The 12708-nt window shown below is 44.7% G+C and overlaps 1 protein-coding gene across 2 annotated transcripts in view; it reads left to right on the forward strand.

Annotated features, from left to right (window-relative positions):
• The window catches only part of LOC139268952 (sarcoplasmic/endoplasmic reticulum calcium ATPase 2), a 111028-nt gene that overhangs the window by 11603 nt on the left and 86717 nt on the right, over nt 1-12708 (forward strand). For both annotated transcript variants that reach the window (XM_070887837.1, XM_070887836.1), the window contains exon 4: nt 8221-8325. In XM_070887837.1, coding sequence (XP_070743938.1) covers nt 8221-8325 — 105 coding nt within the window. The remainder of the gene's footprint in view (nt 1-8220; nt 8326-12708) is intronic.

The raw sequence follows: 12708 nt of genomic DNA on the forward strand, positions 1-12708 counted from the left end.
GTCCGATGAGAGATTGCGTCGATTAGGTCTATATTCTTTAGAGTTTAGAAGAATGAGAGGTGATCTCATTGAAACATACAAAATTCTTACAGGGCTTGACAGGGTAGATGCAGGGAGGATGTTTCCTCTGACTGAGGAGTCTACAACCATGGGTCACAGTCTCAACATAAGGTATCGGCCATTGAGGACTGAGATGAGGAAAAATGTCTTTACTCAATGTGGTGAATCTTTGGAATTCTCTACCCCAGAGGGTTGTGTAGGGCTCAGTCCTTGAGTATATTCAAGTCCGAGATCGATAGATTTTTGGATATTAAGGGAATCTAGGGATATGGAGACAGTGCAGGAAAGTGGAGTTGGGGTAGAAGAACACAAGAACATAAGAAATAGGAACAGGAGTAGGCCATTTAATAAGATCATGGCTGATCTGATCATGGACTCAGCTCCACTTCCCTGCCTGCTCCCCATAACCCTTTATTCCCTTTATTGCTTAAAAATCTGTCTATCTCTGCCTTGCATATATTAAATGACCCAGCCTCCACAGCTGTCTGGGGCAGAGAATTCCACAGATTTATAACCCTCAGAAGAAATTCTTCCACAACTCAGTTTTAAGTGGGTGGCCTTTTATTCTGAGCCTATGCCCCCTAGTTCTAGTTTCTCTTATGAGTGGAAACATCCTCACTTCATCCACCTTGTCGAGCCCCCTCATTATCTTATATGTTTCGATAAGATCACAACTCATTCTACTGAACTCCACTGAGTATAGGCCCAATCTACTCAACCTATCTTCATAAGTTAACCCCTCATCTCCAGAATCAACCGAGTGAACCTTCTCTGAACTGCCTCCAATGCAAGTATATCCTTTCTTGAATACGGAGACCAACACTGTACGCCATACTCTAGATGTGGCCTCACCAATATCCTGTACAGTTGTAGCAGGACTTCTCTGCTTGTATACTCTCCCCATTGCAATAAAGGCCAACAATACCTTTGCCTTCGTGATTACTTGCTATACCTGCATACTCACTTTTTGTGTTTCAGCACTGCAGCACTTTGCAATTTTTCTCCATTTAAAAAATAATTTGCTTTTCTATTTCTGCCAAAGTGGATAACCTCACATTTTCCCACATTATACTCCATCTGCCAAATTTTTGCCCACTTACTTAACCTGTCTAAATTCCTTTGCGGATCTTTTGTGGCCTCCTCACAATTTGTTTTCCCACCCATCTTTGTATCATCAGCAAACTTGACTATATTACACTCGTTACCTCCATACAAGTCATTAATATAGATTGTAAATAGTTGAGGCCCCAGCACTGGTCCCTGTGGCACCCCACTAATTACTGTTTTTGCCAACTGGAAAATTACCCATTTATCCCAACTCTGTTTTCTGTTAGTTAGCCAATCCTCTATCCATGCTAATATATTACCCCAACCCCGTGAACTTTTATCTTGTGCAGTAACCTTTTATGTGGCACCTCATCGAATGCCTCCTGGAAATCCAAATACACCAGATCCATTGGTTTCCCTTATCCACCCTGCTCGTTACATCCTCTAAGGACTCCAGCAAATTTGTCAAACATGATTTTCCTTTCATAAAACCATGCTGACTCTGCTTGATTGAATTATGCTTTTTTAAATGTCCTGCGACTGCTTCCTTAATAATGGGCTCCCAGCATTTTCTCAACCACAGATGTTAGGCTAACTGGTCTATAGTTTCCTGCTTTCTGTCTGCCTCCTTATTCAAATAGGGGTGTTACATTTGCTGTTTTCCAATCTGCTGGGACCTCTCCAGAATGCAAGAAATTTTTGTAAATTACAACCAATGTATCCACTATCTCTGCAGCCACTTCTTTTAAGACCCTCGGCTAGAATTTCCTCAAAGCCCGCCAGCGCCCGATTGCCGCCCAAAAAAACGCTAAGGATGGGAAGATTGTTGCCGGAGCGAACTTCCCGTGGGGAAAAAAAAATGGAAAATCTGCCCAGCGAAAAATCTGGGCAGAAAAGTGCAATTTCGGCTAGATTGGGCGATGCCTAAAGAAAATGGGCGAAAAATAATAACATCTATAAAAATTTACACCGAGGCTGCGGGTTGGGCCTAACACCAAAAAAGAATAAAATTTTTTCAAAAAACCTAACTCAAAAATCCAAAAAACATTCCCAAGACACTTTAAAATTAAATCACCCCAACAGATTTTGAAAATAAATAGTTAAAAAAAACAATCACGTACCTTTTTCTTGCAGATCTACTTACCTACCGCCCAGCTCCGCTGATCCTCGTGGGCAGTTTTTGACTTCTTTTTTTTTATACTTAATTACGAGTCCCCGCTCAGCCAAAGATCGCGCCAGGGTGATCTGTGGAAGTTGCACGCCGGCGGTCTTCTCCCCAGCGGGACTTTGAAACCGCCAGCGTGCCTCAGGTAGGGAATTTTTCGCTGAACCGGTTCTCGCCCAAAATGGCCAATACTGCCGAGAAACCGGGCGATGATGGAGTGCAAATTCTAGCCTCGGATGTAAGTCATCAAGTCCAGAGAACTTGTCCGCCTTTAGTTCCATTATTTTGCCGAGTGCTAGTACTTTAGTGATTGTTAAGTTCCTCCCTCCCTATAGCCCCTTGATTATCCACTATTGGGATGTTTTTAGTGTCTGCTACAGTGAAGACCGATACAAAATATTTGTTCAAAGTCTCCGCCATTTCCTTGTTCCCCATTATTAATTGCCCTGTCTCATTCTCTTAAGGGGCCTCCGTTTACTTTAGCCACTCTCTTTCCTTTTTATATACCTGTAGAAACTCTTACTATCTGTTTTTATAATTCGTGCTAGTTTACTTTCATAATCTATATTCCCTTATTTTTTTAGTCGTTCTTTGGCTTTTAAACATTTCCCAATCCTCTGGCCACTTTGTATGCCGTTGTTTTCAATTTGATACCATTCTTTATTTCCTTCGTTAGCCACGGATAGTTATCCCTTCTCTTACAGTCCTTCTCATCAGAATGTATTGAGAGTTATGAAATATCTCCTTAAATGTCCGCCACTACTCATCAACTGTCCCACACTTTAATCTATTTTCCCAGTCCACTTTAGCCAACTCTGCCTTCATAGTCTCCTTTATTTAATCTTAGGACACTGGTTTGAGATCCAACTTTCTCACACTCCAACTGAATTTGAAATTCAACCATGCTATGGTCACTCATTTCAAGAGGATCCTTAAAGGAGATCGTTTATTAATCCTGTCTCTTTACACAGGACCAAATCTAAGATAGCCTGCTCCCTGGTTGGTTCCGCAACATACTGTTGAAGGAAACTATCCTGGATACATTCTATGAATTCTTCCTAAAGGTTACCCTGGCCAATTTGCTTTGTCCAATCAATATGAAGGTTAAAATCACCCATGGTTATTGCCATTCCTTTTTTGCAAACCTCCATTATTTCTTGATTTATACTCCGTCCACCAGTGTAGCTCCTTTTAGGGGGTCTATAGACTACGCCCACCAATGACTTTTCCCCTTATTGGGCCCAAGTTTCGAGCCGCGCCTAGAACGGCGCAGTCCCGACCTGGACGCCAGTTTTTCGCGCCACAAAGTGCGCCTAAAAAAAACCCTCCAGATTCTCCAGCTCCCTGCAGGTCCTCTGGCCCTCGGCGCAGCGCAGCAGGAGCTGTAGGGGGCGGAGCCAAGTCCCTGCGCTGAAAACAGTGCCGGGACCTCTGCACATGCGCGCTACAGTGGGCGCGCATGTTCAGTAGCTCCAGGCGCCCAAGACTGTGTGGGAGGGGCCAAAGCACGCAGCCCCTAGCCCTGGCAGAATGTCCTCACTGGGACTGCGTGAATAAGGCTCCTCCCACGGCCAGCTCCTGCTTCCTCCCGACGCGACTCGACTCCCGCTTCCCGCCTCCGGACCGGACCCGACACTGACCCGACTCCCGCTTTCCCCCCCTCCCCGGCCCCCGGACCCGACCCGACCCCCCGGACTGGACCCGACCCGACTCGACTCCCGCTCCCCCACCCCCGGACTGGATCCGACCTGACCTCCCTCTCCCTCCCTCCTTTCCCCCCCCCCCCCCATCTCCTTTCCCCCCCCCCCCATCTCCTTTCTCCCCCCCCCATCTCCTTTCTCCCCCCCCCATCTCCTTTCCCCCCCCCCCATCTCCTTTCCCCCCCCCCATCTCCTTTCCCCCCCCCCATCTCCTTTCCCCCCCCCCCCCCCATCTCCTTTCCCCCCCCCCCCCATCTCCTTTCCCCCCCCCCCCCATCTCCTTTCCCCCCCCCCATCTCCTTTCCCCCCCCCCATCTCCTTTCCCCCCCCCCCCATCTCCTTTCCCCCCCCCCCATCTCCTTCCCCCCCCCATCTCCTTTCCCCCCCCCCCCATCTCCTTTCCCCCCCCCCATCTCCTTTCCCCCCCCCCCATCTCCTTTCCCCCCCCCCCCATCTCCTTTCCCCCCCCCCCCATCTCCTTTCCCCCCCCCCCCATCTCCTTTCCCCCCCCCCATCTCCTTCCCCCCCCCCCATCTCCTTCCCCCCCCCCCCCATCTCCTTCCCCCCCCCCCATCTCCTTCCCCCCCCCCATCTCCTTCCCCCCCCCCCATCTCCTTCCCCCCCCCCCCCATCTCCTTCCCCCCCCCCCCATCTCCTTCCCCCCCCCCCATCTCCTTCCCCCCCCCCCATCTCCTTCCCCCCCCCCCCATCTCCTTCCCCCCCCCCCATCTCCTTCCCCCCCCCCCCATCTCCTTCCCCCCCCCCCCCATCTCCTTCCCCCCCCCCCATCTCCTTTCCCCCCCCCCCATCTCCTTTCCCCCCCCCCCATCTCCTTTCCCCCCCCCCCATCTCCTTTCCCCCCCCCCCATCTCCTTTCCCCCCCCCCCATCTCCTTTCCCCCCCCCCATCTCCTTTCCCCCCCCCCATCTCCTTTCCCCCCCCCCATCTCCTTTCCCCCCCCCATCTCCTTTCCCCCCCCCATCTCCTTTCCCCCCCCCATCTCCTTTCCCCCCCCCCATCTCCTTTCCCCCCCCCCATCTCCTTTCCCTCCCCCCCCATCAGATTTCTAAGATACTCCGTTCGACACCAGTTGCTCCTTAAAAAATCATGTGGAAACTTGGGGCCATTATTCCTTCTATTTACCTAAACTTATTCAACATCTTGCTCTTTTGAGCCAATATTGTTCTCACTATCACACTGATCTTCCGAATTGTCAAATATCCCATAATATTTAGTTCCCAGTCTTGGTCACCTTGCAGCCACGTCTCTAATGGCTATCAGATCATACCTATTTGCAACTCTTTGTACCGTTAACCCACCTATTTTGTTACGAATGCTGTGTGCATTCTGATAAAGAGCTTTTTAAATTTGTTTTTTTAAACATTTTTTCCTGCTTTGACTCCACTTTCTGATTCACTTATGTTTATACATTCTGTCCCTTCATGGCATGCTCTGCTTTTCATTTTCCCAAGTGCCACCCTGCTCTATTGCCTTCTCCTTATTTAACTTTTGAAATTTCTGCTCACCTGAACCCTCCCCCCTCGACCCCCACCAATTATTTAGTTTAAAGCCCTCTCTACAGCCCTAGTTATTTGATTTGCCAGGACCCTAGTCCCAGCACGGTTTAAGTGGAGCCTGTCCTAACGGAACAGCTCCCTCTTACCCCAGTACTGGTGCCAGTGTCCCATGAACCAAAACCCATTTCTCCCACACCAGTCTTTGAGCCACGTGTTTAACTCTCTGATCTTATTTACCTTGTGCAAATTTGCTTGTGGCTCAGGTAGTAATCCAGAGATTATTACCTTTTGTGGTTCTGCTTTTTAATTTGGCCCCTAGCTGCTCAGAATCCCTCAGCAAAACCTTTTTGTTTGCCTTAACTATGTTGTTGGTGCCCATGTGGACCACGGCAACTGGATCTTCCCCCTTCCTCTCCAGCCCAGAGGAGATGTCATTAACCTTGGCACTGGGCAGGCAACACATCCTTCAGATCTCATGCTTTCGGCTGCAGAGAGCCTTATCTATCCCCCTAACAATGTCCCCTACCACTACAACCTTTCTTTTCACCACCCCCTCCCCCCAACTTGACTGTACCATGCTGCTGTGGTCAGTTTGCTCATCGTCCCTGCAGTCTCTGCTGTTATCCACACAGGGAGTAAGAGCCTCGAACCTGTTGGACAAGAGCAAGGGCTAAGGCTCCTCCATCATTACCTCCTGCATCCCCATACCTTCCTCACTTGTAGTCACACCCTCCTGTCCCTGACCACTGACCAAATTTGAATTAATTAATCTGAGGGGTGTGACTGCCTCCTGGAACACAGCGTCCAGGTCACTCTCCCCCTCCCTGATGTGTTGCAGTGTCCGCAGCTCGGACTCCAGCTCATCAACACAGAGCCGATGTTCCTCGAGCTGCAGACACTTGCTGAAGATGCGGTCACCGTGGACCTCAATGGAGTCAACCAGCTCCCATATGCAGCAGCAGAAACACATCTCCTGCCCTGCCATCCTAATGTATTTAATTAAGTTTTCAAGTTTTGTTTTCAGTCGCAGCTCTTAATTCAAACCAGTGTCCCAGAAAAGAGAGAACAAGTCACCAACCAATCACTTCCCATCTTTCCTGTGATGTCACACTTTGATTTTGGTTCTTTTTTGCTGCTTGTCTTCAGGTCAGTTGGTGCTGGTTGAGCCCTGGCTCCTGCTCGCGCTCTCTCTATCTCTGCTCCGATCGGCTGCTGGTCTTGCGGTGTTTTGCCCCAGCTCCTGCGCGCGCTCTCGCGATCAACCATGATCTCATTGAATGGTGGAGCAGGCTTGAGGGGCCAAATGGCCTACTCCTGCTCCTGTGCCTGTTGCCCCAAAACATTTTCCCATTAAAGTTAGAAATGTGATGTTTTACGCAGAGGAATAAATTTCTATTAAAAAATTGTTATTGGAAAAATTTAGAACTAAAATCAATATGCTGTCACCTTTTTATGACCTCCAAACTAATAGAGATTATTGAATTTTTTACTGATTTTTTTTTTTTTTGTACTCTAGTTTCTGTTTGAGGGCCGTAAGTTGCGGCCCGAGTGTGTACGAGTTACGCAGGCGCCCAAAGAGGCCTCGCAAGTTCCGGGTTTAGGGTGCACTGCGCATGCGCCTAAAGGGCTATTTGCCCATCTCTAAAACAGACGCAAGGCCTGCTTTTACCAGCGTAAGAGTTTCAAAAGATAGAAAAAATACATTTTATGACTTATTTTTATATTAAAAACCCTGTCCATTAAGGTAAGTTTATTTTTAATACTATTAAAACATATTTAAATATTTAAAAAAATATATTTTTTCTTTAACAATAGAAATTGAATTAATGTTTAATAAGTGAGGTGTATTTTATTTATGTGAAGTGTTTTTTTTTTGTTTTGGGGGGTATTTCCATTCATAGTAGCTCAAGACTGGAGTTAAAAGAAAATCGGGGGCGTGGCCTATTCAAATGAACCTCTTTTACAGGTCATGTGGGCGGTACTGTTTCCTGAATGAAGCCACAGGCCTCGCGCGTGCAGTGTTCCTGGGCAGCGTGACGCCATGTGCTGCCCAGGACTCTGCCGGTTGAAAACGGAATTCCCTGCGTGGTGGTCGGAGGCTTCTATCCGCGGGAAGCCTCCGACCATAACTTTTGCCCCAGAGTATAACCAATAATTCTTCTGTGAGCTGTTATGTCAATTCACAAGTGAGATTCTGTTCAGCTATATGATTTTACATTTTAACTAATTTATCCACTTATTACAGTGTGTAAATTATAAGCACTTTTTTATGATGTTTATATCTTGTATGTTATAATTGTCCAAGTTGAAATGTAGGCAACAGTTTTATAAGTGAACCTGCTTTGTGTTATAAGTTAAATGCATTCACCAGTCTCCTTTCATGCTTTGAATTATTTTAATTAAATATGCTTTTATAAAAAAGAAAATGCATCCAGAAGATACAAAAAGTTCCAAAGGGTTCATTTAAAAGTCTTTGAACTTGGAGTGCTGCAGTTTGCATTCATGAAATGTATTTGGGTACAGTAAATGAGAGAATAAAGAAAAACCTTTTTTTTATCAATATGTGTACTTTTTTCAATGCTTGAAAAGATAAAATACAGCCTGAAGACACTTCAAAAAGAAATTGTGTAAGAAATACAATAAAATGAGTTAAATACAAACAAATGTTTGTGTGCTACAGCCTTATTGAGTAAGCCGTACATTTCATAAAACCTTATCTTATCATTTGCAGGTTCTGGCCTGGTTTGAAGAAGGTGAAGAAACTGTAACTGCCTTTGTGGAGCCTTTTGTAATATTATTAATTCTAATAGCAAATGCTATTGTGGGTGTTTGGCAGGTAAGTGATCTTTTTAAAAATCACTTTGCCGTGGACATATTTAGGAATATTTAGCATTGCATTTTAATTTCTGACAAACATTTATTTCATGCATTAAAGCCATTGAGGAGGTCAGTGCAGTAACATCATGTGAGGTTTTACCCTATTATGTGTGTATATAAAATTGGAGTGGCTCCCCTTAAAAGAAAGTGTTGGTATGTCCATGTCCATGTGCATTACCACCTGGAGGGGAAACCTGGCAGCAGATATACTGCTAATATTGCCACTTCCTGAGATCAAAGAATTGCTCATAAAACAACCTATTACCCCCCCCCCCCCCCCCCCACTTGTGAGGCATTTTCATCCTGCTTTTAAAATTATTTTGCTAACTTTATAAACTAGGTTCTATAATTGTGCACATTTCTGAATCATGGGCTTGGGTCCTTGTACTAATTATGCCTGGGGGGGGGGTGGGGGGTGGGGGGGGCGGGGGGCGGCATAATCTTAGATTAGAGCTAGACCGGTTGGGAGTGAAATCCGGAAACATCTTTTCACAGTGCTCAGTCTTTCTACCTGCACAATGGATGCTGGCCAATTGAAAATTTAAAGATTGAAATTGATAGACTTTTGTTGGTAAGGGTATCGAGGGACATTGGAGAAAAGGCAGGTAAATGGAGCTGATGTACAGATTATCCATGATCTGATTGAATGGTGAAGCAGGCTTAAGGGGCTGAATGGCCTCCTTCTTTTCCTTTGTTCCTACAGGATTCTTCCCTGGGGAAAATATATTTAATATTTTGTTTTTTATTCCCTAGACTTTGTCCAATTTTCTTTTCTCCAAGTCTGTAGCTGAGAAAGTGGAAGATACTTAACTGCATAATGGGAAATAATAATGTGGGACAAAGAGCACTGTTAATAAGATGTTGGGTTCTGGTTTTTTCAGCAGCAAGGCACCGTTGAGCTATTGCATTTTGAGCTGCATCTGTATTCATCAAGTTCATGGCTGTGAGGAATGGCAGGCAGCTCACTTTAAATTGGTAGTCTACCTATTTTTCCCAGGTGAAGATTGGTTGTAGAGCGGCGTTCTATTTTCGGTTGTACTTCCAGAGCTACATCTTAGAGTTCAAATACAGACAGAATTTTGATCTTCTTCGGTATTTTTGCCCCCATTCACCTCTCTTCCTGCATTCCTAACTGTTGTCCTAACATTTGAACAGAGTATTGCAGGGTAATGCGAGGCTTGTTGGGTGCAATTAGCCTTCATCCAGTTCAGTTTTGCTGACATGGGTGAGGGCCGATTGAGAAATGTGAGCAGAAATGTGTGATGATTTCATCAGAATTGGTGAACGTTTTAATCATTTGCAGTATTTTTTCCATTTTAAAAGTTGTTGAACTATAATTACAAAGTTCAGATACTTCAGCTAATGAAAGTGTTCCTGTTTGCAACTAATAACCTCCCTAATGTTACATTCTGTTCTTGAGAAAACAAGATGAACCATAAAGTTTCAAGTTTTATTTTGAGCAAAACAAATGGATGTTATTCAGGACAAGGTGTGATCAGTGTGCTTACACTGATGTAAAGAATAAATCAAAGTGTTGCAAACATACAAAACTGATGGACAGGAAAACCAGCTGGTCGATTGAATCTGTCCCACCGTCTTATTACAAAGAACCATCTTGACCCTAAATTCTCCCCACTCACCTGTGGGGGTTGGGTTGGGGTGGGCTGGGATGAAAACCCAGGCCAATTCAGCAAAGAAACAGTTCTAGAAAATTCCTGATCAAATCGCCAAATCAAAACTAGTTCCATGAGGCACCTCACCCAACACCCCACCTACCTCTTGTGTCAACGTCGGTCATGAACTCATCTGACTCACTGCACCAGCCAGAAACTTGTTGCAAAGGGCATTGACCCTCTGAAAAGAAAAGACTTCTCGCATCTAGCCTAGTTCTCTGCCTACATAATTTCATCTGCTCAAAAAAAAGGGTAAGCCAGGGAGTTACAGGCCAATTTGTTTAGCCTCCATTGCAGGGTAAACATTTAGAGTTCATAACATGGCTTGAAATTGGTGAACATTTCTGAAAGCAAGGACAGTCGACATAAATTTGTAAAGGGTAGGTTATGTTTGACTAATTTAAACTTTTTTGAGGGAATTGATGTAGTTAAATAGAAAGCAGTGGATGCTGTATTTCTGAATTTTCAGAAAACATTTTGATAATAGACTTGTTACAAAAATTGAGGTTTGTTGTAGCTGCATGGCTAGGGGATAGAAAGCAAAGACTTGGGGTAGTGAGCGTCTTTAAGATTGATGGAGTGTAGGTAGTGATATGGCTTGGAGATCTGTGCTACAACAAGGTTTGTTTCCATTTCTGAGAGTTATTAGAATGAATGTTTTATCACAAATGAACATTGAGGCAGAGACCACAACTTTAAGGGAATTGGATGGAAAAGGCAGAATGTAAAGAGTATGGGGAAAGGGCAGAAAAATAAGATTAGACTAAACTGATTTACTGAAAAGCACAGGCCTGATGGGCTGAATGGCAGCCTTCTGTACTGCACTTTTTATGTATCCACGAAAAAAGTGAATCTTCAGCATTGAGCTGAGATCTTGCAGCATATATTATGTTGCTAGTTCTCCCAAGCGAACAGAGCAAGTGTATCTCTATAGTCTTTTTTCAAAAAAAACTTGCTCCTGAAGGTCAAGCAGGGAACAACAGATCTTGCAGTGGTAGCTTAAATTGGGTCGCATGAAAGTTATGCGATCGCTGTGTAGACCCATTCTAAAACCAATTGAGGTGTACAAATTTGGATAACAAATTATTGTCATTTTCAGCAAGAACTGTCAGGTTCAATTGAACCTTTCAACTTGTTTACAATCTAAAATAAATATTTGTTTAATGACTTGATTTAAGTGGAAATAAGGAGTTCAATGCAGAATCCTCACATTTGCTTTGAGAAAAGGTAATGAGCTACAGTTTAAAATGGCTTATTTTTCTTATACCTAGGATTATTATTGACAAAAGGATGGGTTTAATGTTCACAACAGTCCATTGAATTTTGTTTGATTAGCACTGGCATTGCCACAGTTATTTGCCATTGTGCTATATTGGGGTATTCTTTGACAGGATCTGCCATATGACCACAGACAGCTTGGAGGCGAGATATAATTATCATAAACCAGGTCCCTGGCTGTGTTTTAAGTAGATGAATTTGATGAACAAAAAGCATGCACATTCCCTGGTATTGTGCTAAGAGAGATGTTCAAGTGGTTGCTATGGTTCGCTGTGGCTTTGAAAATGATTGCATAATTATGAAATGTAGAAATTGAGCACAAAAATAAATCCAAATGTTTAACTGTTGCACCACGGTAGCCCATTTTTATTACCAAATGCATAGCAATGGGGATAGGCCATTCGTCCCTCGAGCCTGTTCTGATGTTGCAGTGCACCAAATTTGCCTCCTTAGCAATATTTCACATGTTTTGTGTTGCAGTAAATTTGAAATAAATCTGACCACTCAAGTAATTGTATAGACTCATTTTGTGATGAAGCAAAGTAGCAAAATATAATGCTACCAAGCCTGGTAACGTGTCTGTAAGGTGTTGCAGGAATCAAGAATGCTTGTAATCTCTTGGTGCAGACCTGCTACACCAAGTAAGAATTAATACTGTGTCGCCAATTGCATCTCTGCTTTGATGTGGGGGGCCAGAAAAAGGGAATCTGTCCTTTCAATTCAAGGAATCGACCATTTTTGTTCGTTTCACATCACCTTATTGTGCATGTTTGAGGAGTCTTATTTGTATTCACAGCAAGGCAGTCTTGATGTCCTTTTGACTGACATTGTTTTATTAGTAGGGATGACGAGAGAAAAGGTTTGATAACGTGCTCTGACTGTCAAATTTTAATTCACAGCAGTTTGTGTATACTTTTGTAAAGGCACTTTATGATTTTTTTAAAAAGCACACAATGTTGTCTCAGTTAATATTACTGTCACAGAATCAGTTTTACAGTTAAATCCTTTCTATTCTGGAAGATTAGCTGGGCAGTACCGAAGGCAGAGCACATAAAGGTGGCAAACCTTACATAATCTAGCCGTACAGTGGCATCTATATATTAAAGGGTAGAAGTAAAATGGAAACAACGTGCCCCTTCTCTGGCTCGCTCGCTCACTTGCTCTCTGCCCTCCCTTTCTCTGGCTCGCTCGCTCTCTGCCCTCCCTTTCTCTGGCTCGCTCGCTCTCTGCCCTCCCCTTCTCTGGCTCGCTCGCTCTCTGCCCTCCCCTTCTCTGGCTCGCTCGCTCTCTGCCCTCCCCTTCTCTGGCTCGCTCGCTCTCTCTCTGCCCTCCCCTTCTCTGGCTCGCTCGCTCTCTGCCCTCCCCTTCTCTGGCTCGCTTGCTCTCTGCCC

Source organism: Pristiophorus japonicus, chromosome 8, assembly GCF_044704955.1.
Source record: "Pristiophorus japonicus isolate sPriJap1 chromosome 8, sPriJap1.hap1, whole genome shotgun sequence".
Lineage (NCBI taxonomy): Eukaryota > Metazoa > Chordata > Chondrichthyes > Pristiophoridae > Pristiophorus > Pristiophorus japonicus.